General features: G+C 41.9%; 1 protein-coding gene across 1 annotated transcript in view; it reads right to left on the bottom strand.

The window, feature by feature from the left end:
* TRAM1 (translocation associated membrane protein 1) overlaps window positions 1–23,554 on the bottom strand; it is a 641,016-nt gene that overhangs the window by 142,502 nt on the left and 474,960 nt on the right. The window contains exons 7-8 of the mRNA XM_044067154.1: window positions 8,708–8,778; window positions 8,513–8,617 (exon numbers count right to left, since the gene is read on the bottom strand). Coding sequence (XP_043923089.1) covers window positions 8,513–8,617; window positions 8,708–8,778 — 176 coding nt within the window. The remainder of the gene's footprint in view (window positions 1–8,512; window positions 8,618–8,707; window positions 8,779–23,554) is intronic.

The following is a 23,554-nucleotide window of genomic DNA, read 5'->3' as shown; positions in this document are numbered from 1 at the left end:
CACACTTGGGTTGATTTCCAAAGCTGAGGAAGGGTGGAGGCAGTCAAGAAGTGTTAGGGCTGGCTAGCAGGTCTTGTAAGACTGCTGTAGCAAATCCAGCTCTGGATTTAGAAAAAAATAGGTAAGTGGTAACGTTTGGTGAAGGTATGTACAGAACTCCAGGTTGCAGCTTCCAGAATGTCCCTGGTAGGGACTCCCCTGAGAAATGCTGTAGAGGTGGAAGTAGCCCTAGTGGAATGTGGTCTGATCCCCTGTGGGGTAAGTTTTCCATGGTGCTTGTAGCAGAAATGGATGCAGTGTGCTATCCATTTTGGAAATGGTTTGCTTTGAAATGGCCTTGCCCTCTGCCCCTGAAGCAAAGCTGACTAGCAGCTGGTCAGATTTTCTGAAAGGTTTAGTCCTGGTCAAGGTAGAACCTGAGCTGTCTATGCACGTCCAAGGAGTGCAGGATCCTTTCCCCTTCATTCTGAGGATTAGGGAAGAAGGTTGGCAAATGAATGGATTGGCTTAGAGCCACACTGGACACCACTTAAGGCATAAAGGACAGGTTAGTCCTGAGGGGAAACCCTGTCAGCATGGAAAATAATGAAGGGTTTCACAGCCATTAGTGCCTGTAACTAAGACACTCTTCTTGCTGAAGTTATGGCTAAATGCAAGGCTGTTTTCCAAGAGAGGAATTTTAACTCTGCTGAAGCAGCAGGTTCAAAAGGGGTAAGTGGGAGCTTTTCCAGTACAAAGTTAAGGTCCCAGGCAAGGGTGGGTGCTCTTCTAGGGGGCCTTAGGTTGTTAGCCCCTCTCAGGAACGGTTTGATCACAGGGTGAGAAAATAGAGGTGGCTCAGTATTATAATGAGCTGAGATGGCAGAGACATGAACCTTAATGGACAAGAAGGATAGGTCTCTGTGGAGTAGCTCTGCTAGGTAATCCAGGACTTGAGGTAAGGAGGGCACTGGTGTGTCCTTTTTCCTTGAGACTGATTCTAAGAACAATATCTTTTCCACTTTTCAGCATAGGATTTCCTAGTACTAGGCCTTCTGGCTTCAAGAATGACATCCAGCACCTGTTTGCTGAGGGTTGCTGGTGGTGTACTCAGGGGATAAGCCAGGCTGCAAGGTTTAGGGTTTGCAACTGTGGATGCAAAATCTGTCCCTCCTGCTGAGACAGCAGGGAAGGGGTCCGATGAAAGTGTCAGGGTGGCACTGTTGTCAGACTGTGTAAGAGTGGATACAAGTGCTGGCGTGGCCAGTCTGGGGTAATAAGAAAGTGCAGTTGTGTACACTTACCATAAATGTAGATGTTCGAGTGTATTCACTGTTGCAGTCATCACATTTGGGTTATCTGCCTACAGGTAGCCCTCAGCCAGCCTGGATACCAGAATCTTCGGATTTCTGCATCGGATGCTGTCGATTTCTGCATCGGATGCTGTCGCTTCTTCCTTGATGTCAGGTCATCAGGGGTATAAAACATGCAGCCGACGATATTACATCAGTTTTTCTTGCCCCCAGATGTCAGCTGCCCCCACAATAGGAAGCATTTAAATGGTATGGTAAATCCCCATCAAAAAGCAAATACACAAGAAAGAATAAATATACCAACAAGAAGGAAAGGTAGAGCCAAGAGAAGTGAGGGGGCTGGAGGGAGGGTAACCAGGACTGCAAGAGTGAATACACTCGAACATCCACACTTATGGTAAGTGTACACAACTGTACTATGTTCTTCATGTTTCACTGTTGCAGTCATCACCATTTGGGTTGATTCCCAAAGCTAAGGAAGGGAGGAGGAAGTTAAAGAGCATTAGGGCCAGCTATAAAGCCCTGCAAGACTGCAGTGGCAAATCCAGCTCTGGATTTAGAAAAGATAGGCATGTGGTAATGCTTGGTGAAGGTATGTACAGAACTCCAGGTAGCAGCTTCTAGGATGTTCCTGGTAGGGACTCTTCTGAGAAATGCCGCAGAGGTAGATCCAGCCCTTGTGGAATGTGATCTTATTCCCTGTGGGGTAGGTTTTCCATGGTGCTTATAGTAGAAATTAATGCAATGGGCTATCCATTTGGGAATGGTTTGCTTTGAAATGGTCTTCCCCTCTGCCCCTGCAGTAAAGCTAACTAGCAGCTGTTGAGATTTTCTAATAGGCTTAGTCCTGTCCAAATAGAATCTAAGTTGTCTGTGCACGTCCAGAGAGTGCAGTATTCGTTTCCCTTTGTTTTGTGGATTAGGGAAATAAAGTAGACAAATGAATGGACTAATTTAGGGTCACAGTAGACACCACCTTGGGCATAAAGGAGGGATTAGTCCTGAGGGGAAACCCTGTCCGCATGGAAGATAATGAAGGGCTCCAGTGCCATGAGGGCCTGTAATTCAGACACTCTTCTTGCTGAAGTGATGGCTAGAAGGAAGGCTGTTTTTCAAGAAAGGAATTTCAATTCTGCTGTAGCAGCTGGCTCAAAGGGGGGGGGGGTGAGCTTTTCCAATACAAAGCTAAGGTCCCAGGCTGGAGTGGGAGCTCTCCTGGGGGGGGGGGGGTCTTAAATTTTTGGCCCCTCTAAGGAATTGCTTTAGCAAGGGGTGAGAGAAGAGGGTTGGCTCAGTATTATAATGTGCTGAAATGGCAGAGGCATGAATTTTAACTGACGAGAAGAAGAGGCCCGTGTGGAGCATTTCTGTTAAGTACTGTAGAATATGAGGTAAGCTGGGCACCATTGTGCCCATCTCACCTGAGCCCGGCTCCAGGAACAGTATCTTTCCAACTTTTCAGCATAGGATTTTCTAGTACTAGGCCTCCTTGCCTCCAGAATGACATCCAGTACCTGCTTACAGAGGGATGCTAGAGGAGAGCTCAAGGAATTAGCCAGGCTGCAAGGTTTAGGGTTTGAAGCCGAGGGTGCAGAATCTGGGCCGACTGCTGGGACAGCAGGGAAGGGGTTTGAGGCAGGTGCCATGGTTGTAGCACTGTCATACTGTGCAAGAGGGGGTACCAGTGCTGGTGCAGCCAGTCTGGTGCAATCAGTATTGTCCTTGGCTTGTCCTATTTGATCTTTAGTAGAACCTTCGAGAGGAGAGGCAGAGGGGGAAAGGCAAAAACCGAGAGGCTTTCCCAGGTAAAGGACAGGGCATCCACTTTCCAAGCTGGGCTGTGGGGAGTTCTTATGCAGAATTTGTTCAATTGGTAGTTCTGAGGGGAGGCAAACAGGTCTACCTCTGGTGTCTCCCATTTGTTCCTCAAGAGGGTTGAATATTTTGGGTTCTAGTTTCCATTTGTGTGGGTCCATGAGATTTCTGCTTAAGTCATCTGTCAGTGAATTTAGTTTACCTGGCAGGAATTGTGCTTGTAGGTGTACTTGGTAGCTCAAGGCTGTGTCCCATAGAGCCATGGCTAGTCTGCAGAGAGGGTACGAGTGGGTTCCCCCCTGTTTGTTTATGTACCACATAACTGTGGTGTTGTTTGTCTTTACCAATAGTTGTCCTGGAAGAATACAGTCTTTGAAGGCTGTCAGAGCACTCTGTACAGCTAACATTTTTTTTTGATTGATATGCAGGTGCACATCTGTCTCGGGTTCCATTTGCCCTGAGTGCACTGCCCTGCCATGTGAACCCCCCATGCATAGTCTGATGCGTCTGTTGTTGGGGTTTGGGCGGTAGGGGGTACAGTGAAAGGGAGTCCCTTGTTGTGGTAGAAGGCCTCTGCCCACCAGAGGAACTCTGCCTTTATACAAGGAATGACAGAAATCATTGTTGCCAGGTCCTGAGAATACTGACACCATAGGCTTTTTAGATACCATTGGAGTTTCCTCATATGCAGTCTTGCATATGGTATTAACAAAATGGAAGAGGCCATGAACCCCAGAGCTTGCAGTATTTTGCTCTTTTTTGCATCCTATGTAATTGTTTTATGTCTATGTGGAGCTTTTCTCCCCGGGCCTCTGCTGAAAATGGAAATATATCCAGTTAGACTAGCCCGGTTAACAAATGTAAAATAAATAAAATAAATAAATATTTTCCTTGTAGACAGCTGGGGTTTTGTGGCCAATAGTTTGAAGTAGGTTGTCAAATAAACTTGTTTCTCTGGAGTGAGGAATGCCTTCTGGGAAGTTGTGGTCAAGCTTGCTCCCAGGAATACAATCTGTTGGCAGGGTACTAGCTGAGATTTATTTTCGTTGATGGTGTACCCCAGAGAGGTTAGAGGTTTCGAATGCCAGGTGTTGTAATAGCAAGTCCTGGCTTTCTGCCGGAATCAGACAATCGTCCAAGTATGGGTAAATTTGAATATTTCTCTGCCTGCAAAATGCAATGGCTGGAGCTAGACACTTTGTGAACACCCTGGGCACAGTAGACAAGCCAAAGGGAAATGCAGAGAACTGAAAGTGCATGGAGCCCACCCTGAAACATAGGTATTTGTCTGCAGGATCCTCTTATTGGGATGTGCAGGTTGTTTGTCTTTTCGGCTTTTCCCGGTTAGGGGCCGCCACAGCGGAACTCCGGTCCGCTAATGATTGGCACTAGATTGTTTTATGGTGCAGAGCTGCCAGCCCAACGCCCAACCTTCAGCGAAGGCATGCCCATTCACGCATGTCTTTCGGAGGCCACTCAACCACGGGGAGGACATGCAGACTCCACACAGAAGGCACTCCAGCCGAGAATTGAAAAGGAGAACTTCTTGCTGTGGGGCAACAGCGCTACTGCTTCCTTTAAGTCTAGGGTTGCCAGCCAGGCATCCTTGGCTAGCATAGGAGAAGCTGTTGAAGAGTTAGCATTTTGAATTTTGGAACCACCAGAAAGGTGTTGAGAATAGAGAGGTCCAGGATAGGACACCAGGTGTTGTCTTTTCTGGGGACCAGACAAAGTCTTGAATAAAAACCTCATCCCCTTTGTTCTACTGGGACAGGTTGTATAGCCCTGATACTGAGAAGAGAGAGAACCTGCTGTTGGGCCTCCACCCATTGATTTGGGGGTAGGTCTGGCCAACCATTTGGAGTTGGTAGTGTGTGGAAGTGGAATCTGTATCCTTGGGAAACTATGTTCAAAAACCCATTTGTCCTGGGTAATGAGTTCACAGTTTTTTGCATGTAGGGCGAGCTTTCCTCCTAAAGGAGCGGGTAGTTGAGCAGGGATTGGAAGTTTTAAGGTTAAGTCATTGCACCATTTTTCCATAGGGGTTGGCTTACTACTCCCTGCTTTGGAAGGGGAGCCCCCCACTGCTTAGATCTGTGTGTAGTCTGAGATTGTAGCCTAGGTGGTCTGCTGTTCCTGGGTTTGGACTGAGAAGGCCTGGCAGGGACTGGAAAGGACCAGTTCTTTGAAGGCCAATGTCTACTGAATCTGGGAGGCTGTATTTGTAGGAAATCTTTAACAGTTTGCATAGATTTAGCTTTTTCCTCCATCCTTTTGAGGACTTCTACTTTGTTGCCAAAAAGGCGGTCTTGGTTTAAGGAAGCATCCAGTAATTTAGCTTTAACATGATCTGGCAAGTTTTGTTTCTTAAGCCAAGCATGCCGTCTAAGTACAGACCCAGTGACAGCAGCCCTGCAAGATGCTTCTAAAACATCAAAACCACACTGCAAAGTATGTTTACCAACTTGTTCTGCAGAATGCATTAAATCTAGCAATTCTTTGTGTTCAGCACAGTCAGGAATCAACCTCATTTTCTGTCCAAGTAGTCCTATAATATGCTGCTGATACTTTATATGAAACTGGCAATTTAAAGCCCTAATGGCCAAAGTAGCAGAAGTGTATACCTTCTTACCCCATCTGTCCAAGGCTCTAGAATCTCTATCAGAAGGGGTAGGATTTTTGGCAGCATTAGCCTTAATGCCTTTTGGTCCTTGGGAAATGGTCTCTGGATCCGCAGAAGGATTCTTGAAGAGGAACTTGTGAGAGTCAGGTACTCTGTAGTACCAGTTCAGGTTTTCTGGGAGCTGGAGGTAAAGTGTCTGGGGTAAGGCTAGATTCCAAGAAATCATAATCTACAATGTCCAGAACAGGAGGGATAGCTAAAGGCCTGTGTTGAGGTAGGAGTAAGAATTCCCTAAGTCTCTTTTTGGACTCTGAGTAATCCTGGCTTTCTCAGCAGAAATGCTCCCTAAGAGTATGCAAGGTTTCACCGAAAGAAAAATCTTCTGGAGGGGAAGCAGAGGGAATGGCATCCTCTGCATCAGAATACTCATAAGTAGACAATGACAAATCCTGGTAATCAGAAGGAGCAGAAATATCAGATTGCTGATCAAAAGAAACAAAGAAAATCAGTTCTAGTTCTTTTAGAGGGGGAAGGCTCTCTTCCCCTAAGGTAATAAGGTCTTCAGTCATTCTAAGCATTTGTTTTTGAAGCATATGGGCCTGAGCCTGCAGTTTGGTCATCGGTTTTCTAGGCGTAGTGCGAGTTTTTGGCCTGGATGAAAACAATGGCGTTGGTTTAATATGAATGTCTGTAGGCCTGAATGCACCCTCAGAAGCCGGTGCCTGCACAGCAGCTCCGGATGCATCCAAGGTAGAGACATCCCCAGGTTCCATAGTCGAAGAAGTATCTTGTGACATACCGGACTCCGAATGGGTCTCAGTAGAGGCCTGCGAATCTGTAGAAGCGGGCATCAGGGGCTGCAAAGGCGCCTCATAGTACCGGCAGACTGGCGACTAGCTTAATGGAAGCATCATTGGCAGTTTTGGACTTATGTGGTCTGTCTCTTCTTTATCTTTACATTTTTTCGGAAGATCGGTAGTCGGATGGCTTATCGAAGCCATTTTGGAATACGGAGAACGAGAGCGAAAGAATTTAGTGATAAAGATAGCCTGATGACGAACGGTTTGGGCATTAAACAAGGCACAAAACTGACAACAAGGGACATTGTGGTCTGGGCCTAAACAGGTGACGCAGTAAGAATGAAAATCTCTGTGAGGTATTTGCTTTCCACAGGCAAGACAATTGTTAACTTTTTTTGACATCGGTTAGAGCAAGAAAAAAGGATTCCCAATGGGGTACTTAGCTTTAGAAGACTTCAGGTTTGAAACTTGAAAAACGAAAATGTCAGGCAGTGGCCGACCAGCACTTGCAAACTGCTTCTGCTTTGGGCTCCTTCTCGGCAAGAAAGACTGAAGTAATGGCGTCAGCTCCCTGTTTTATACCCCCGACGACCTGACGTCATGGAAGAGGCGACAGCATCCGTCACAGAAATCCTAAGACTCTGGTATTCAGGCGGACTGAGGGCTACCTGCAGGCAGATAACCCAAGTGTGATGACTGCAACAGTGAAGCACGAAGATCATCTAATATCAAAGCAATGTTTTACTGCTACAAAAGTCCTAAGAAGCAAAAACTGATGCAATTTTAAATCATCAGCTTAAGGTATCTCTTTATGATGTTTTCAACACTGTTTTGATTGTGATATTTTTTGGCAGAACCCTACTTTCTGACAACTACTATTCCAAGTACTTCTGTAATCATAAGCAGAGGGTGTTGATGTATATTAGTTTGCCACCAGACAGAAACAGAAATCACAATATTAATTCAGAGTGCTCTCTCCCAATCCTATTTCTTGAATAGTAGACAGGAGAATGTTTTACACCTGCTCACAGGATGCCAATCAGCACTGTGAAGCCTGACACCACCACATAACTCACCAATGTAAGGCAGCTTTGTTTTGTACATTATGCCTTACCTAGTACCTACGTGCAGCTATTTGGTAATATGCTGCCTTACACTAGTGTGCTGTGGTTTGCCATCCTGTACATGATTCCTAAAGATGTAGCAGGTAGCTGTCATGTCAGAAGACTGGAGTTCATGACTATAGTGCATGGTGATGAGGGGATCTAGTGCTGTGTGAGTGGAGGGAGCTCGACAGTATTACTGGTAGTGTTGGGACAGAGTCGGTTGTGATAGCAGGTTTGCCTGCTCCACAAGGGACTCCGGTTTTGGTGGAGTTAATTCCTACCACATAAAGTAGGAGTTTTGTATCACTAAGTTGTTCAGCTCTGGCTGCTGAGCATCACAGCTACAGGGGAAGGGAGATCGCTGTGCTGTGGTGTGCAGTATCAGCAGTAGTATGTGGCTTGCTTCCCATACAATACCCCACAGCGACCAGCTGGTACTCCTTTGTCATTCCTTACATGAGAGGCACATGCTCATAGATGGATATCTTTTCCAAATGTACTCCGTGCACAGAGTACAATGCCTACACAGATGATAGGATGGTGTACAGTGTCTTACATTATGGTGCACTTTGTTATGAATCACAACAGGCTTTGGAATACCAAGCCATACTCTAAGATACACAATACTTACAAAAAGCACCCTTTATCATGGTTTTAGTAATGCTGTATTAATACTTCACTGAACTGCAACTAAAAAAGTCAACTGAACTGCAATTAAAAAAGTCCACTGTAACCACAGCATGTCTATCTGCTTACCAAAAACAATACAAATAACATGTTTTCAGTCTCTAGGCATCACAGAATCTAGCCCTTACAAAAACAAATGCACATACAAGCATTAGCATGTGTTTTTAATTTTTATAAAAACATACTCACCCTTTCTGATTTTTTTCATCACAAAAGTACAGAAGGCGGGAAATGTGAAAGAGAAGTTCAATGAAGTAGTGAAGTACCAGCAGGACAAGCCCAAGTCTGTTGAGACTTTGAAGGAAAGGAAAAAAGAAACATTATTTAACCACCAGTGTGAAATGCAGCTGTAACAAACTTAGTATTAATATATGAAACACTTACTTCAGCAGATATGCTCCAGTAATGTGGAAAAGGTAAAGACCAATGTAAATAAGCTGGCGAGGAATATCCTCCTAAACAGAAATACAAAACACACAATTTAATTATTATACAAGATATACATTTTCCGTAAAGCACCACCTACACCTACAGCAAGGACACTATAATATTATAAGAAACACAAGTATGGCACATACAGTTCCAAAAGTCATCCCATCTGTAAAACTGGCTCACATTTTAAAACACTAGGTTGTACTTAAAACATACATTCATTACAGTTTCCTTACTTAAATTTGCAAGATGTCTCCCGGCCTCTCTGAAATAATGACCTGCAGTTCTCCATTCTCAGTTACAGCAACAGTGTTTTCAGACATGTAATCCTCAGACTCTATACTGGACTCCAGAGCTGTCATCATATAGGGTGTCTGAGAAAGAGTTTGCTATACTGTGGGTTCTGTACCCTCTGCGGGTATGTCAGAGTCAAGACTAGGCAGAGTCAGGCCTAAGCCTTTTAATTTTTTACTTACAGGGATGTCCAGAGTGTTGGGGTTAACAACCTTGGAATGGGCCATATGCTTCAGTCAATGGATCTCCAAGAATGTGTTTAGTGAAGTCAAGTGGGAACTCAAGGTCTTGGGCACAAAAGATTAGCAAAAAGAACAAGCTTTATAATGGTGCTCTGTGCTTAGGCAGAAAAGACACTTGATATGGAGGTCTTTGCAGTGAATTTGTCTAACTCACTTACACTTATCCCTCCTAGCTGACATCTAACAAAAATACAGAGAAGGTTCCCCAATGGGGTATTTATTTGAATCACAGAAATTATAGAACCAACCACGCAAAGATCAGACTGACCAGTGCGAGACCTGCGCTTGGGCTGGTGGTGATATACTTTGAGGGTTGATGCTCATACATCCTTTAATATAACCCTACTCTTGTGGACTTGGGTCATTAAGTCTGATGTATGCATCACGGAAGATTTAAACTTTGGCACTCCAGCCATATATCAGAACTGAAAACCCATCCGTTTGGAATATTACAACAATGATTTAGTCAGGACATCATTTTTTTCCCTTCCACAAGTATCTTCCTTAGAGGCCCTGTCAGGGCCTTTAAATGACAGTGACAGATGTATCTTTTGTATCAAAATATAATTTTACAAATTTAAAGTAGTATCATGTACTGAAGTCTTGCAGCTTTTTCCCAAAGATATTTATATAAGACTGGGCAAAGTCCAGTCCACTCCACATCTGATGTTTTCACCCATTCTTGTGTACTAGCTATAATGAACTTCTAGCTCAGTTCTTCTTGTCCGGAAGAAATTCCATTTAGGCCTCTGGGTAACGTTGGCCCAACAATCTTTTGCCACTAGACAATCTCAAAATGCGTTTTTAAGCCTGCCCCCTCACTTCCACATTTCCAACAGTTTGAAATTGTTTCCTACCTTATTTATGTAATTATTCTGATATTAAATACCATTTATAAAAAATATATATCATCTGTTGAGCTTTCAGTCTTGGACATTCCCTCAATTGTTGCACCCTGTCACAGACTTCTTCCCATTCCTCTTCAACTATCAGATACTCCTTCTTCCATATTCTCTGGATCCTTACCTGGATTGCTTTTCATTTTACTTCCCCTAGATCTTCATATGTTAAGCTCCCCTCCCTTCCTTATACTGGACTAATTCTGCCATGGCATAACTTTCGTTTGAATACTAAGTGCTACCTACCTACCTACCTATATGCCTAAGCATTTCAAATGCGAATCATATAAACTGTATTCCCTACAAAGTTAGTCAAACATCTTGCAGAATTCTCTTATCAATTGTCTTAATATGGGAATTCCATATCAACTGTCTTCATATGGGACCATGTTACAATCCCTACACTTTCTCATGCAGTTTTCACCCAAGCTGCAACAGTGCAGTATACTTTGATTCTTCCATACGCCACCTGTAGGCCCAACTCCCCAATCTTCTTACTCTTTTGAGACCATGTTCCCATCCTAACAGCCACTCCTTGACAGACTAATGCCTTTTTTTGAATATATGGAAGCCCCCAGACCCCATACTTTGCAAAAATGTTTTTTTTTTTTTTTTTTTTTTTTTAACAGCAGAGAATCTTCTACTTTTATTTCATAGCCCAGCCTCATTTATCAGGGGTTGTAACTCTATTAACTTCAAACGAAACACTGGAACTAGTAAATTTCACACTGTAAACAGTACATGTGCTATCACAATCACCTTGATAACCGCTATTCTCCATGAAATGGTATAAAAGGTTGCAATCTTTCCCCAAATACTTCTTGAACCTTTCCAGCAGAAAGGAAAAATTCTTATGTTTCCATTCAGGTTCTCTCTACCAAAAGTCATAAGTATTTTAGAAACATTTTCTTTTTAAGTCCGCAGAGGCATCCGTTTCCTGTTTGCTTCCTCAACAGATTTATAAGCATTACACTGAAGCCCAAAGTACATCCAAACTCTTGGAATATAGCTAATGTCCCCTAGAATATCTCTTTATATCACTAATCTGCAAGCAGTCACCTGCAAATAAATAAAAGGCATGCTGGGCACCTACAATTCCCATTTTCCCACCTAAGAAACCCCTCACTTTGCAAGCCACAATAAGATCAATCCTGCAGACAGGTGGGCAACTCTGTCTTGTCCTTATTGTTACATTTCCATTTTCTGATAAGCCTCTATTGATCTATCCTTTTAAAACTTGAGTTTTGTGTAAAGCCATTCTAGCCACATAAGGTACATTTCCCCAAATCCCTTTCCTTTAGTACTCTAAACAAAAAGTTCCAATTAACAGTCCAACTCAAATGCCTTTTTAATATCAAACAAAACTATCTCTGCCATATTTAATTTCCCCCATATTGCTGTAAAAAGGCGGTCAGGTTCCACTAATTCATAGTTGTCCCTCACTCTCGAAAAGACTCTAGTCTCTCTTCAATATTAGTGAATATTCTCTCCAACTTTTAAGCTAGCACTTTTACTAGAATTTTATCAACACTGATCAATGCAATTAGTTTCAGTTACTGACTAATGGGTAAACTTATGCTGCTTTTGGTAATACCACTATCACTGCTTCATTAACTGCTGGGCTTAAAGCCCCATACTTTTGGCAAAAGGGGTGATGCTTATTTCTGTCCATTAATACAACATTTTCTTGGGAAGTCATCTACTCTTGCTGCCTTATTTGGTTTCAAAAAAGTACTATCTTTCTGGTGTCATCCTCTAATACTTCCCTTTCAAAATTAAATCTGTCTTCTGCAAGCCTTTTGTCCTCCTCCCTTTGATCACCTCTAAAAAGAAGATACATACTCACCACAGCGTTCCATCTGTATTATCCATTCTCATTTATCCTCAACATATGGGTTTAGTTCAGAGCATCGGAACAGACTCTGCAATTATTACAGCTCACACTGGCCAAAAACTCTCAAGCTTTACCCTCACCCAGAATGCTCTTCTTCCATTTACCTCCAATAGAGTTTGCCAAAAACACACACAAAGAATACAGCAACCCAACAGCTTTCATACAGTCCATATCCGAAAACGTGCAAGTAACACCAATGGCAAAAAAGTCATTACGCATCTGACCAAAGGCTTTGATTTCAGGCCAATAAAGCCAAACCCATTCATTTTGTATTTAATGATTGGTTTTTCAGTGACCTTCTCCCTCATTGTTTTAGTTTGTTGTATGGGATATTTTTGCAGTGACCATAATGATAATGGACATCAGCTGTGTATAACAGCCCTGTGTCTCTAACGCTTAGTCAAACACTCTGCTTGTGCTGTGCTGACGAGGTCATAAGGTCGAAATATGCATATCCACAGCTAGAGGGGTTTGGCTTTATTGGCCTGAAATTGTCCATTAAAATGATGAAACAAGTCATGGGCATTCAGAAGCGCCAATTAGCTGAAACACCTGATGTTCATAAGGATCATTTGCATATATCCCATGTGCCACTGATACAAGAGGTTTGGGAGGTCACTCAGTGGAAGTTCTAGCTCTGCTGGAGTTTTCATTTTGTATTTACCGATTGGTATTTCAGTGACCTTCTTACTCATTGTTTGAGCACCAATAAACCAAATTACGCTATTCTCCTGGAGACCAAATCCAATTTGTAATGAGTAATAAAGGTATCACAAGCTGCTGCACGAATATCATCCATAGGAGCTCTAGACTGAAAAACTGCTGGAGTAGCTACAGCTCTTGTAGAATGTGCCTTTAAAGTCTTAGGCAAATTCATTTTCTTTTTATTATAGATAAAAGAAATAGGTGCCATCTGGCTAGTGTCACTTTACACACTACTTGGCCATGTCTACGTATTACCGCAACCACATTTTTGAGCGAATGGTGGTTGCTTTCCCTTGTGTCAATTGGGACCGATGAAGTATGAGAAAACCTCAGACACGTTTTCTTTAATGTGTTCTTGTTTTTAGGAAGGTTCCTCACTTCGACGGATGAAAAAAATTAAGGTTTGAAAAAATAGGTTTCCCCATTTACTGCCAGCGTCTCAAGATGTCAGTTAAGCAAATTCCCCCATTCCATACTTAAAACATGTTCCACATTCCTTTTTCTCAGCCTTTTTGCCCTGACAACAGAAAGCATCAGGAAACAAAAAGCCAAAGCAGTATACACTGTTTGACTCCTTACAAAGTGATCGGGAAGGGTAGTAGACTGTTAAACACGATCTTGATTTCTTTTTTTTTTTTTTTTTTCCAGTTTGTAAAACGAGTATGGGTTTTCAAACATTGCTTGCAATTTGTGGCTTGCTAATCCATTGGAGGATTAAACGTCTGATAGGAAGCAAAGACAATCAAGGGGATTTTCGAGTAGAAAAAGGCGGCAGTACTGCAAAATCATTTAAACATCTGATTAACCTCTCTAATATAATTGATCCATAAAGTGAGACTAGCATTGGGGGAATGAAAGGAAGTTAGCAGATGCAAAAGATTTTGCAGTATGCCGTTTTCTACTTTAAAAAAAAAAAAAAAGTCTCCCTCGATTGTCTTTGCTTCCCATCAGACGTTCTTCTGATGCATGTAAAAAAGGCACAGAGACTGCAGCTAGTTTCTCCAGTCAAGCCACCGCAGAGTCGGTGAAGAAGCAGCAGATGAAAATGGTAACTGCTTTACCAAACTCTCTGTTTACAATCCAGCCTTACATCACACCTTAAAAATGTTTAAACTTTCTTGTAAAACACATATCAGACAGACCTTACAAGGTAAGACCAAATGTCCGTTCTTCAATTTTACGTCAATTATCGCAGCATGAAAATGTGGTTGCGATAATACGTAAATTTTATTTGAAATTTTCAGTTCTATGAAGACAGAAACATAATTGTCTGTGAACATCTAATAAATGGAAGTAGTATTCACCTTTGTTAGCAAAATTTTGAAAAATTTCTAGTAAATTAATAGTCTGGTTGATGTATGTCTCTGACTCTCCTTAGGCAAAAAGAAAAAGGTTGGTTCTTAGTGAAGGTCTATCTTTGTGGAAAATCAGGTAAGGAGGTCTACATCAGGCTTGTATTCCTTTTGGCTGAGGTTATTGCCATAAAAATATAGATTTCCAGGATAAAAACTTTAGATCACATTCAGCTGATGGTTCAAAGGAAGATTGAACAATGGTTTGTAATAGTTTAGATCCCAAGATGAAGTAGGATCTTTATAAGGAGGTTTTAGCAACAGGATTCCTTTTAAGAAAGTTTTGCAAAGCTTATGAGAAGCCAAGGAGGATTCTTCAGAACCATTATGGAAATTAGAAATAGCTACTAAATTAATGTTTATGGTTGACCGGGAAGCACCTGCCTTGAACAGTGAAGCTAAAAGTTCTAGGATTTTATTAATGGGCGCTGAAAAGCGATCAATATTGTTGTCACAAGCCCAAAAAGCAAACCTCTATTTGCTAGCATAGTGTTTACATGCAGCTGGTTTATGTGAGGCCTACAGAAAATGGCATACCAGGGAAGAAAGTGAAGGGAGCCTGGCTATCTATGGAACTGCAGAAACCAAGCAGTCAGCTTGAGGTTCACAATGCTCAGATGAAGTAGTCCCTCTGGATGGGACAGAAGATCTGGAACTTGGTCCAGAATCTAAGGTTGCTGAATCAGGTAAGGCTAAAGGAAGGGGAACCATATCTGTCGAGGCCAATAAGGTGCAATGAGGATTACTTTGCTCTTTAGCTGGATTCCTTCTGCAGGAACTTTGGAATTAGGGGGAAAGGCATACAGCAGTCCGGGGGGACAGGTGTGTAGAACAGCATCTCTTGGGGGCTCCCCTGGAGGGGGGATCAGGACAAAATAGTTGCTGCACTTCTTTAGGAGACAGGCAAATGGGTCACAGCAAGGCTGGCCCCACCAACAAAAAATCTTTTCCGTCACCTTTGGACAGAGAAACCACTCATGAGGCAGAAGAATACACCTGCCTAGTTTGTCTGCTATCGCACTGGAACTCCCAGTTATGTACGTTGCTAACAGAAAGCAGTTGGAAAAGACTGCCCATTGCAACACCCAGAGAGCTTCTCGACATAGGGGGTAGCATTTGGTTCCTCCCAGTTTGCGGATGTAACAAACCACTGACATATTGTCTGTCTGGATCGCAACTTTCCCGAAGGAAGAACAGACTGAAAGGCTTGCAATGTTAAAAGTACTGCCCTTAACTCCAGGGCACTGAAATACAAGTTGGCCTGTGCAAGGGACCAAGTGCCTTGGACAGTCTTGCCCAGATAATGCCCCCTCACTCTACATGGGAGACGTCCGTGGTCACTATGGCTTTGGACTGTGGTGGGACAAAGGGGTGGCCTAGAAGAATGTCTTTGGAGTGTGCCCACCAAACTAAATCTTTTCTGCAAAGACTGGTGATAAAGATCAGATCAGACATGGACTGATGTAACATCGACTACTAAGATGCTAGCAACCACTGTACTATTCTCATGTGAAATCTTGTTAAGGAAACAAGAGTTACTGTTGCCGCCATGAAGCCTAGTGCTTATAAGACTAAACAAGCAGTAACTTCCTGTTGCTGATGATCTTCTGGACCTGAACTGTTACTTTTTGTAACCTCACAGGGGGAAGAGATGCTACGGAAGTACAGGTATTCAGGAGCACTTCTATGAATACTAAATTCTGTGTTAGGGTCAATTTTGACTTTCCATAATTTAAAGTTATTCCCAGAAAGAACAAATGTGAAGTACATGATCTCTTGTTTGTAACAATTTGTGCCTGATCAGGGTGGTAATTACCCAATCGTCTAGATATGGAAACACTCAAAATCCCTGCAGTCCCAAGTGAGCTGCTACTACATTTGGTGAACACCCTGGGGACTGTGATGATGCCAAAGGGAAGAGCTCTGAACTGGTAGTGACTGGCTCCCAGGCAGAAGCAAAGAAAACTTCTGGATCATTTGTCCATTTGTATATGCTAATACGTACCCTGAAGATTTATGGAGCACATCCAGTCATCCTTTTCCAGAAATGGAAGTATGGACTATATTGTGACCAGACAGAATTTGGTTAGATGAACTGACTTCTTAGAACCAAAACTGGTCTCCAGTCCCCTGTCTTTTTTGTCACTAAAAAAAATCTTGAGTAAGTTCTGGATTCTACCTGGTCTGTTGGGAGGAACTGGGAGGAACATCGGGGACGGTTCTGTATACAAGAAATGGAAAAGGGGATTAAACAGCCTCTGGAAATGATCATCTGCATCCAAGTATTGGAAGTTATTTGTTGTCAGGTGTTTTGGTGCAGGGATAAAGGCCCCCTCAATTGCCTCCAGAGGAAGACAATTTTGCCTCCAATTCAGAAATGATGGTACGGTTTTCCTGGGAAAGAATCCCCGAAACCCTGGTTCTGCAGGCCACTTCTGCCTCTTGAGTGGCCTCTTCCATTAAAGTTCCCCCCCTCTGCCCCTACGGAAATTACCTCCATATGAAAAGGCCCTCGGGACTTTCTGAACCACATCTTTCCACTCTCTTTCTGGTGCCTCAAGAAAGATCACTGAGGGGTGGAAAAATGTATGCCCATGACAGAAAGGTTCTTTCCATCCTTTTCACACCTGGATAGAGTTTCTTTAACTTTTGGGCCAAAAAGGGATGATCTGTCAAAGGGTGCATTGATGAATGAAGACTTAAATGGCTCCACAAAATCAGCATAGCTCCACAAAATCACATAGGCGCATCCAGGATAGGCGCATCCAGGCATATCTCCCAGTGGATGGATAGAGGAACTCTCGTTGGCCAGTGCCTTCTTAGTAGCAGATGCCATGACCCCACAGCTAACCTTTTAGCTCAAAACTGTTAGTCTTCGGGAATGGACAGGATTTTATCAGGTCTCCTGGAAATAGGTTCTATAGTGTCAGAGGCATTTCGTGTCTGCTGAGAGATCAACTGAATGAGCTCATCAGAAGGCAGAGTCACTCAAGAGGTACATGGTCAGGTGCCGAAAGCCTGCAGGTACACCAACTCCTTGGAAGAAGGATTTTGTGACTTCCAGTCAACCCTCTGCTTCAGTATTTCCAGGATGTCTCCAAAGGAGACCATCACGGGGTGACATTGAGGATCCCTCTCCTTCACTGAAGTTGGTGTCTTCAGTGATAGACTCCTCCAGGGAATCAGTGTTTCCTCTTACACTTTATCTTCTTAGGGACCTCCTCAGTGAGGTGGTATGAAGAGGTATCAGAAGAGGAAAGAACTGTTCTCTAGGTTTCAGCATCCGCTGACAGAGTGGGAGTGCAGGTTGAATATCCAGGTGTGAGAAAAAAATGGATACTTGCTCCATGGTAGAAGGAGTCGATTGTCTGACTATAGCAGTCAAAGCTCTCTCCATCACCTCAAAAGCTGGCCCTCCTGAAGATGGAAGGGAGCCCCAGAACCAAGACAGACTGCCTTGGAACCATGGTCACTCCCCGCTCCGAAGAGACAGCCCCAGAGACAGAAGCTAGAGCAGAGCTGCTCCATGCTGATGCTTCAAGGTGCAGAGAAGACTCTGAAAAAATAGGAATCGACTCTTGGACCCCTTGGAACTGACAGGACAGACTTGGCCCTGAGAGGTCTCTGTATCCGAGCAGACTGTAGACCTCAGAGCGAAATCCAGTTCCAAAGATGTGTCTAACTCTGTAGCCGATGCAGTCAACACCAGCAGGCTTGGAGCCAAACACTCTAATGCTTCAGATGAAGTCAGAGGAGGAAAAATTGGAGGGGTGAAGGAAGGTTTGACTCCAACACCAAATAGCGCTGTAGTCAAGAGGGACTGGACAATACTCGCACCCAAAGTATTTTGCTCACCAGCCTCTCCACGTCTTCTTCAGTTAAACTTTTGGTGGAATGCACAGATATAGTAGATGGTGATTTTGATCTGTCCAAAAAAAGGATCAAATGAGGGGGAATATGAGGTTCTCAGAAGAGTCAAAATACTTGGTTCCTCAGCTAATAAACTCGGTGTAGAAGAAGTTGGCATCGAGATAGAGGTCTGCACCAGTAATTTCTGTGTTGATACACTCAGTTCCACAGGACACTTTGGGAACAGGGATTTAGGTGTGGAGGCAGTCTGTTCCAAAGACACTGACAGAACCAAAGATTTTGACCTTTTCACAGGCGGTACTGACAGTGTAGAAGGCACAGACAGACTCCTTTTCTTATGCTTGTCTGAAATTTTAGAGGACAACGATGAAGTAGAATGGGAAGACACGTCAGTCTTGCTCCTTGTTTTGTCTGGGTCCAGATATAGCTTCACTGAAGGCCTGAGGGTATCATACGTTTCAAAATTAGTTCATTTATCTCTTTCCACAAGTGCCCTGTGACTGAAAGCATGACATATGGAACAGTCTTCCTGCAGATGGACAGAGCCTAGGCAATAGAGACATAACTGGTGATACGAACAAAAAAGTTGTCAGTAATGGCGAAAAAAAAGGAAATTAAGACACTCGTACACACACACTCATGCAGAAGACGAAGAAGAATCTCACAATAGAAAAACACTCACTATCAAACAACAGTGAAGCCCTTTTTTGTTTGTTTTTTACAGAAAGAAAATGAAGGAAATTAAGAGTAGGGGAACATCTATCAATGATAAATGAGAATACACCAACATGTAAATAAGGAAACAGAGAAAAGTTCAGACAAGATGGAAACAACAGTGAGTAGAGTTTGAAAGGAAAGCGACTATTAAAAAGAGTTACAAAGAGAGTGAAAAAAAAGAAAAGTTATATTTGAAAATGTACTTAGCTTGACAGCAATGGTGAATGCATCTGTCAGGGAAAGGGACAAACAAGATCTGCGGTAATTGGGAGATGAGCGTTCTGGGTAAGGGTAAAGCTCAAGAATTTTTAATCTACGAGAGCTGTAACAACAGCCGAGTCAGTTCCAGTGCTCAGAACTGAACCCTTAGATCGATGATGAAATGAAAACTGACACAATCAGATCGGAGTACAATTCCGGAAATTAAGAGAAAGTCTCCCTGATGTCACAGTCCCCTTTTATTATTGCTCCCTATTCATACTAAACCTGATGCACAGCTTTAGAAGTACTTCATTGTCTTAAATGCTCATACATTCTGCTTCAGATCTCCTATTATGAGGCACCAGTATTCCCCTCTTTTCATTAATTCTGATACTGCCTTTGATAGCTGCAGAAAATCTAGTTGTTGTCCAAGTATCATTTCTCCGTCTGTCAACAGGTCTCTCTCATTTTCACCATCCAAAACTGCCCTGAACCGCTTGCATTTGGTGCTCTTTCTCCTTCATCTCTCTTTTCTGCCTGCCTTCTATCTCTATTAATTCACTCATATAGCAACTTTGCAACCTTCTCACCAACTAGGATTCATTTTTCCATCTACACTAATATTCTACACTATTAAATCTTTTAACCAACCTTTAAGCATATCACTGCCCTTATGTGCCCATTTATGAAACAACCTCCAATGTCATACTCTCAAAGACAGTGTAGCAGCAGCTGGAAATGTCCTATCACCATAGCATGGTCAGTGGTATGCTTACCCCTATAACAACATTCTTCATCACTTGTACTTCCTGCAGGATCAATCCTGTTTAGGCAAATCTGTGGAGAATGTAATTTCCAACTTAGTCCCATGCATATACCTCCAGCTATGACAGTATATCCTTTTAGTTCAAGTAGTGCATTAAATATCTGTTGGGCTTTTCTATCCGATTCCCCTTTATTAAATAGCTTGTCCAATGAAGCTTGTAAAACTGCATTATAATCCCTCAACATATAAATTTTATTTTTAATTACTGTTCCCAATTCACAGTTTGCCTATTAAACAAGGATTTACAGTAGGTTGCGCAGATTTTTTAAATGGACTGTTTTGTGGTCAATTTCTACTGTAGTCTTCTGTCATGTGTTAGCCTTTTTAATACAATTGGTATTTCTATCTTACTGCTGCAGCGATATAGTGAAGTTGTGTTAAGATCTGAGAGAATTGTATGAGGATATAGCTTTGGTGGGGCTTGTGAATATATTTTGTGGAAGAGGTTTTTTCCTCTGTATTAGAAAGAATGGTGCTTACTTACATGGATTGTTGAAGCAGACACACTGCAGATAACCATCTGATGATGTGGGTAGAGTAGATGGTAAATGCTTGCTGGCATCAAATTCACAGGAGTGATAAATGAAAAAAATGTATTCATGAACCATAGTATGCATGCTATCAGTCTTTTATTGGTATCTATCACCATTAGCACATATACACACACACACACACACATATCTATATATATATATATATATATATATATATATATATATATATATATATATATATATATATATATATATATATATACCCATGTCAGATGATCAAGTTTTCAGAAACTCGAAATTCATAAGGCTGAGACCGTATGATCGGCTTTCTGAAAACTCGATCAAATCAATTTTTTACATTTATGCAGGGGGCAAGCTCCCCTGCAAAATTATTTATACCAACTCTTGAGATTGCACTACAGTAAAGAAAATGGTACATTTTCAGATCCTTGGTGTACCATGATCAGCATTCAAAGGCTTTGAGTTTTCAAAAACTCGATCATATGGTCTCAACCATATGAATTTCGAGTTTCTGAAAACTTGATCAACTGATAGGGATACATATACATGTACTTTTACATACATGTACATATGCTGAATAAGGAAAATGTGTAATATACCTTTAAATGAAGTGCAGTGAAGACTGTGGAACTATTCTGAGATAGCTATGGTCAGAAGTTATCCTGTATTACCTAGTGTTGCTGAGGTGTAAAAGGAGTAGCATTGGGGATTAAAACCATTAAGTTACTTCCACATCTGAAGGAAGACCATGGAAGTGTGGTCTCTAAGTCCACTCAGAGCTAATCTGTGAAATGTACTCTGCAGGAGCACCTGTTTATAAAGCTGGAAAGCTGGGCCTAGGAGAGGTCTGCAGCATTGACTACCTTTAATTTTCATTTCAAGAGGCAGTCTGATTCCTGGAAAGGCTGTATGGACTGAACACTACTGGTAAGAAGTTACTAAACATAACATGTTTGTTTTGATTTAAACTAGAAGCCAAGTTGCAGTTATTTTGTTTAATTGGACTATGAATTACCAAATACACCTGAGTTTACATAAAAGCTGCCCAGACTGTCTCCCCTTTACAATGGTGGTGGTGTGTGCAGAGCCGTCAGAGACTTTCCAATTTTCAGATCCAAAGAATACCTCTGCTGCCTAGTGCAAGCCATAGTTTGTACTATTAAAACTGTTACATGGCGCAACTTTCTGGTAATCACAACCATGGATGATTTGCTACAGAAATTTGTGAAATCACACTTCGGAAATGACAAAGTGCTGCTGCAACTAAAAGAACAGCTAATTCTGCTAGTCAATAATGCTCTCAACTCTTAAGACTGTGCTGCTTATGAAGAAAAACAGGGAGGATGACGTGGAGCGATTTTTGTGAAGGATATGAGTGCTATGCAATCACAGAAAGCTGTAACAATGCAGACTGGGAAAAATTCCTGTCATTTCAGATGATAGGAGTGGCACTGAAAATATACATGGACATGAAAGGAACTGATTACATGCACCATGACAATGTTAGGAAAGAACTTTCAATCACGGTTGATACAACTCCTGAAGTACAAGCAGCAACATATTACAACGGGGCTTTTAATGTCAATAATACCAGCAAACACAAAAATGCATGAATTAGAGCATATTTTAATGCTCGGCTTGAACTAGACAGGAACAGTAAATAGAAGATGATAGGAAATCTGTGACAGACATAACAGAGCTTTGTCTAGTAAAATAAGACACTGAAAGATTGCAAAGTGATCCCAAGAACATTGATAAGTTAGTAACTTTATGAGTGTTTAACAGTTAATTACATAATGTTTAAAACTGAACAGCCGGTTTGTATGCCTTATATAACAGTAAGAAATGGTTCTGTGAAACAAAAAAAAACAGCAAGTAAACTTGCAACAAATGTGGGGGTGTCACTTTGCTCATGGTTAGTAGTACAGAACTTTGCAGTGTGCTACTGGTAGAAATGTGAAAAACAAAATTACATACTTTAAATGAAGTTGTTCTTATGGAGCATGATAAAAACAGTATTTATGATAACTGTCAGTATTACTTCACTGTGACATAACCAACAGTGGTCATCTTTGTCTTCCCCAGCAAAGGGAAGTTCTAAGCAAAGTGACACCCCCACACAGTATTTTTAAAAGGAATTGAGGCTTAAGTCTTGCTAGATAAGAAGAGCAATTTCCCTTGTCAAAGGTCCTCTGGTAAGTAAGCACAAGCTTAGTAACTTCCAGAAATGTGTATGTAATATGGATTTACAGTGACAGAAAAGAATACCCCCTCACACGTGCATAAATTTAAACAGTTTTGGGAAACACATTACATCCAGTGATTTCAATCATAATGTAATATTAGAAAATGAATTTCTCTCATTATAAAGCAATATGAAAAATACGGGAGGAGGGAGAATGCACAGATGTGGTGAGGTGGGATGATTCAGTCCATTCATTAAAAGAATGGAGGGACAGCAATGCAGCAACAGTTACAAACAGATCCAGAATCAATACCAGAAGATGACAGTTGGCATAGAAGCTATAACAAACTAGAATTTGGCTGCCGTTACAGTGAAAGCGATCCTGTCTGTTAACTAAAGCACATCCCAATGTTACAGCAGCAGAAATCTAAAACAGTGAAATAAATTAGAGTAACTGAACGTGAACTAACAGGAACCTGTAAAGTAAAAATCAGTCTGCAGTGAGATATACAAGAAGCATTAGCATAGAAACTGAGGCAAACATGATGTTTCACACTTAACGGTCCTACTACTTTTATAATAACATAAGTGCAAAAAGTGAACTAAGCAGGAAAAAAAAAAACATTCCCAAAACTAGGCTCAGAAGTTTGTAAAGTAGAAAATTCAAATACAAACAACCTCTTTCCAACAGATCTGTAAGCTAAGAAAGAAGCAAAACTGACAATATGTTTTATTCCGAGATGCCCTTTGCAATGTGAACATACATTAGAAAAAAAGTGAAAAAATGTTATCCATTCTTCATTTTAAAGTAGAGGCAAAACAGCCTAAAAGAAAAAAAGAGCCCTCAAGCGGTCTGTCCCGATTCAGATGATAGAATATATTGAAAGTTTTGCTTAGAACTTCCCATTGCTGGGGAAGACAAAGATGAGGCTTGTAGTGCATGTGTTTTTGGGGAAAGAAGCTACACTTTCCACCTCAGAACACAATAGTGAAGACAATCTCCCAGACACAGCAAACGTCCGTGCAGGAATAACTTATTCCTGCATGGAAGGGACCGTTCCTGTGCAGCATGGCAGCGTGGCATGCATATATATGAAGG

This window comes from Protopterus annectens, chromosome 3.part1 (assembly GCF_019279795.1).
Source record: "Protopterus annectens isolate FY-2018-M chromosome 3.part1, PAN1.0, whole genome shotgun sequence".
Lineage (NCBI taxonomy): Eukaryota > Metazoa > Chordata > Ceratodontiformes > Protopteridae > Protopterus > Protopterus annectens.
This window is presented reverse-complemented; position numbering and strand designations above follow the sequence as displayed.